Consider the following 5,005-nt stretch of genomic DNA (forward strand, 5'->3'; position numbering starts at 1 on the left):
TGTCTCGTTGTGTGGATCTGGATGTGGAGAAGCAATTCTGGTTTAATCCTGCAGAACCTGAATGGCTGTAGATTTTAGCATCCTCCAGCTCCATCTTTAATCTTGGATGGGGCAGTATTCAAATTTAGTGCCCAGTCTTAATGGTTTTCAACATACAACTTCTGCTTGAAGAGCACGAGGCCTTTTGCACAGCTCCATCTTGTGCAGTACTTGGGCCTTTCAGACAGCCACTCATGCCTTTTTCCCTTTGTGGCTTGACTTCTGCAATGTAGTCTACACTGCCCTTGAATACCACTGCCACAATACAGGTAATGATGGGCATGCCTTAGTATGTCCTTCACAAGCTGCATTGCTCTCTGGAATAAGATCCTACTTTCTTCAAAGATTTGTGTAACTCCTACTCTGATGGCATTCTCCCAAGACTTTGGATAGGGAAACTATAGTCCCCTTGTTGCAAAGGTTTTTGGAATTAGAGTGTGTTGTCTAAAGGTATTTTTAAAATATAGTTCATATTGTATATTTGGTGGGTCAGTTTTTGTGTGAGAAAGAGATGATAGAAATATAATTGTGAGTTATCCAGAGTTGCCTTGGAGTCAATCAGAATCTAAATCTAATGAAATAAAGTGACTTGCAGATGCTTAGATAATGTGTGTTTAGTAGCCAGGAAATTTTGAAAGCTGTAATCTCTTGTACCAATTCTGCCAACTGGCATTATTCCAATAGGCACCCAGGTCTGGTGCTCTGGATGTGTGCACATCTTGGCTGTATTTTTGATTTGGAGTTTTTTTTTAAACTGCTTTGTATTTTCTGTCACTAAGACTTCACTAAGATCATTATAAAATATTCAACGAGAATAGTGTTTTTCAAACTTGGCAACTTTAAGATGTGTAAACATCAACTCTCAGAATTCCATAGCCAGCATGGCTGTCTGGCTAGGGAATTCTGGAAACATGGCATGGCTGGTTCATGAATTCTGAGAGTTGAAGTCCACACATTTTAATGTTGCAAGTTTGAAAAACACTGGACTAGAGGAAAGGGTTTAGAGAAATCTTTAATAACATTATGCCTTATTTTTAAATGATTCCAGAGGAAACATAATTTAATCTGTTTAATTTATTTAAAACACAAAACTAGGGATCAGGGAAACATTCTATTTCTAAATAATACTGGATCACCACACAAACGCAGCTCTTTCACGTAACATACGGACACCAAAGCGCTGCCATTCTTGTTGATAAATCCAGAGCTCCTGCGTTGTATCTAGGCAGGCTAGAACAGCACCACCTTTCCAAGCAATCAAACGTGGATCCATATCCTAATATTAATAAACAGATACAAAAATACCATACAATTAAAATTTAAACATGAACCCATGGCCGATTCCTTGAACCTTTACAAATGTGGCTAAATTCTAAAGGCTCTAAAAGAACAGATAGAACCAACTTACTTTTGGGGAAAAAAACATATTTTTATTTTGCTGACTACCCCAAAGTCTGCCATTGCTTCAATTGTCAAACAGATTCCAGTGAATGCAGAAACCAATTCAATACCTATTAATATAATAAAACTGGTGCTACAAATAGAAATTATCTACAAGGAGTATTCACAGAAGATTTTGCTAATCCCAAGTGTACTTCTGTACTTACAACTGCCATGGGTATATAATTCTAGAAAGCCCTTGATTGGTGCAGTTGAGCCTTTGGGAGACGTGGCCATCTCAACCTATGCTCACAGCAGTACTGTGAGTGAAGCATCCCTCTGAATGGAACAGAGAGCCTATTACTCATCTCAAAATGTGTTTGATTATTGCATAATTAATTCCCTTACATTATCTAGCTTTATCCAGCTGCTCTCCTATTTGAAAATCTGCACAAATCCATACAAAGATACCTTTGGTCTTGTAATGACTTCTACATTTTCAACAACTCTTCTGAAAGAAGGAGGCATTTTGTTGAGAATTCTATGTTGAAGAAATTCTTGAGCTTTGTGGAACATCAAGCCACCTCCAACTACAAGGATTGAACTGTACATTTTCTTTTTGGTATCATCTGATGCTAGAAAAGTGCACATGAAAGAACTGTAAATAAACTGTAACAAACACATTGGAAAAATAACAATTAATACAATAATTGGAAAAATAAGTATTTTATATACACTGATGAAATCTACTATGAGTAGCATAAATCTTGCCTGAAACAATTAGTATTACATATCACACAAAGTAATACAGTTTTCTTACCACAGCAGTCAATGCTGTGCAGAATTGCTTTGTCAAGGCCTAAAGCTTTCCCTTCAAATTGAGATACAGCCGTTTTTCGGGACATGTGAGTTGTTAGCATTTCTTCAGATTCATTTCCACCAATAATGCAGTCACTATGAGAACTGCCTAAGTCCACTTCTGAAGGATAAACATTTTCAGCAACACTTGCAGATTGGCCTCGGAGATCTCCATCAAATCCACCCAGCTTGGTCATGGATTTTCGATCAGCTGTTGCTTTTGCAGACTGGGAAAAAAAATAAGATTATTTTTCAATAAAATCCCGCCCATAACTCAAGCTGAAGAACACCTAAAAGCTCAGTGCTATTTCTGTTCCTCCAAGTTTACTTCCTAATTAGTCAGACCTAATTCTTAAAGTAAAAGGCCCAAGAAACTGTATTTACTGCTGCAATTGACTCTCCCATCCAAAACCACAGGTATCTATACCATTGGATGAGAACTGACAACACACAAGTATTGTTTTGTGAATTACTTAATACTCTGATTTTTTTAATATATATATATATCAAGATAGTCGACCACAAAAATCCAGAATAACATTAAAAGAATCTCAACAATTTCACAAGCTTTTTTATTCATCGATTGCTGTTGAAAACAAGGAAATACATGAGCTGCAAATGACTAGATGTGGCTGCTAAAAAGTAAAAGAATACAGAGAAGAGCAACAAAGATGATTAGGGGACTGAAGGCTAAAACAAAGGAAGAACTGTTGCAGGAATTGAGTATGTCCAGTTTAATGAAGAGAAGGACGAGGGGGGACATGATAGCAGTGTTCCAATATCTAAGGGGCAGCCACAGAGAAGAGGGAGTCAAGCTATTCTCCAAACCACCTGAAGGCAGGCAAGAAACAATGGATGGAAACTAATCAAGGAGAGAACCAACTTAGAACTAAGGAGAAATTTCCTGACAGAACAATTAATCAGTGGAACGACTTGCCTCCAGAAGTTGTGGGTGCTCCAACACTGGAAGTTTTTAAGAAGAGATTGGACAGCCATTTGTCTGAAATGGTACAGGGTTTCCTGCTTGAGCAGGGATTCCAACTCTGTTATTCTATTCTGTTATATCTTGGAAATGATTAGCATTTGCCTAGGTGGGAAGATTTGTATAGAGCATGGCTGGCTCAGGAATTCTGGGAGTCAAAGTCCATAGGTCGTAAAGTTGCCATAGTTGCCCACCCCTGGTTTAGTGAATAGTAAACCCTTTTCTAATAACTGAACAAGACTTCTTTCCTTTTCGTTCTTTCCGTTAGTTACATTTTCCCCATCCTTTCATATCTAGTTATGGTACTAAAAGGAGAGGGGGGGAATGTGATGGTGTCTACGGGGGGGGGGGGGGTTAATCAAAACAGATATGATGGAAGATGGAGCATGCCCTGTTGTCTATGTGTATATGTGTGTGTGTGTGTATGTAAAATCAATTTACCTAAAAAGTGATGGATCTGGCATCATATTACCATCTTGACTCCCCCACACTGGGTGGATGTGTGCATTTGTACCTCTATGTTTTATATTATTAGGTATCTGTGAGAGAAAATGGTTGGTAGAAGTGAGACATCAATAATTTTATATATAGGGGTACTTTGTTTTACAATTTAAATAATTCAATTAATATGAACATGTGGGGTTTTTTTATCCATATCCTTCCTTTTCTGTGTGGCTTCTGGCATGGGGTATACATACATAACAGTGTCTCATATATATTTTGGGGGGCAAACTCAAGGATTGGTTTCTGCTAGAATTGGCAAGGTTAGGTTGATAAAACAGACACTCTGATTGCAAAGAATGTTTATCTCTATCTTTCCCCCCCCTGCCTATTCATTTTGGGGAGGCAATTTTAAATTTAGGATATTCTTTTTTGTAAACATGGTGTATTCTTCTTGCCTACACTGGATATCCCCAGTGTAGCCAATAATTACATCCATTCAACTCAATTCTATAACTTCCAAATAGGAATCCTATACATTGATTTTAGTTAAAAAAAAACCCTGAAAAAGAAGTATCTGGGTAATAAAAACAAATTAAAGCATCATAGTGCTTATACTTCAGGATAGTTAAATACTGTAAATGTACATGTAAGCATACAAGCACAATTACACATAAAGAGATTGTGCCAACTGTAATAGCTGTCTCTTGCCTTCTTCTTTGGCATGACTGCAAGAACATCTAACATGTCTACTTTGATTTTAAATTATGTGCAGTTTCTTATGACATCTGTGTATTAAACACTAGATAATCTTATAGATAGCTGAAGCAAGCGAGCTTTATAAACTACAATTATTAGCTGAAAAAGCACACTTAAATTATAACCATCATATGTAGTTGAGACACCCTGATCTGACTGTATTCTTATCCTCATAATCTGATTTTTTTTATTTATTTATTTATTAAATTTATATACCGCCCTATCTCCCTTGCGGGACTCAGGGCGGTGAACAGGCGATACTAAAAACCACAATAATAAATAAATAGTTTCTGTTTTAAAATCGAATTAAATAACAGGCCTGTTCTAAAAACACACCCATACAAAACCCCCCCACTGAAACATAATCAAACTACGCCAGGCCGGCCGCACAGAATAGATGGGCCTTCAGGGCTCGGCGAAAAAGGCGCAGGTCCGCAACTGTACGTAGGTCGGGGGGTAGGTCATTCCAGAGGGCAGGAGCTGCCACAGAGAAGGCTCTCCCCCTGGGGGTCGCCAGCCGGCATTGTCTGGCCGACGGCACTCTAA

The 5,005-nt window shown here is 38.0% G+C and overlaps 1 protein-coding gene across 1 annotated transcript in view; it reads right to left on the reverse strand.

Moving 5' to 3' along the window:
* Window positions 1–1,112: 1,112 nt before the first annotated feature.
* ACTR8 (actin related protein 8) overlaps window positions 1,113–5,005 on the reverse strand; it is a 19,217-nt gene continuing 15,324 nt past the window's right edge. The window contains exons 11-13 of the mRNA XM_015816207.1: window positions 2,240–2,504; window positions 1,891–2,054; window positions 1,113–1,315 (exon numbers count right to left, since the gene is read on the reverse strand). Of these exons, the coding sequence (XP_015671693.1) occupies window positions 1,172–1,315; window positions 1,891–2,054; window positions 2,240–2,504 (573 nt within the window). The 3' untranslated portion in view covers window positions 1,113–1,171. The remainder of the gene's footprint in view (window positions 1,316–1,890; window positions 2,055–2,239; window positions 2,505–5,005) is intronic.

This window comes from Protobothrops mucrosquamatus, unplaced genomic scaffold (genome assembly GCF_001527695.2).
Source record: "Protobothrops mucrosquamatus isolate PMUCROS unplaced genomic scaffold, P.Mucros_1.0 scaffold414, whole genome shotgun sequence".
NCBI classification, from domain to species: Eukaryota; Metazoa; Chordata; class Lepidosauria; order Squamata; family Viperidae; genus Protobothrops; species Protobothrops mucrosquamatus.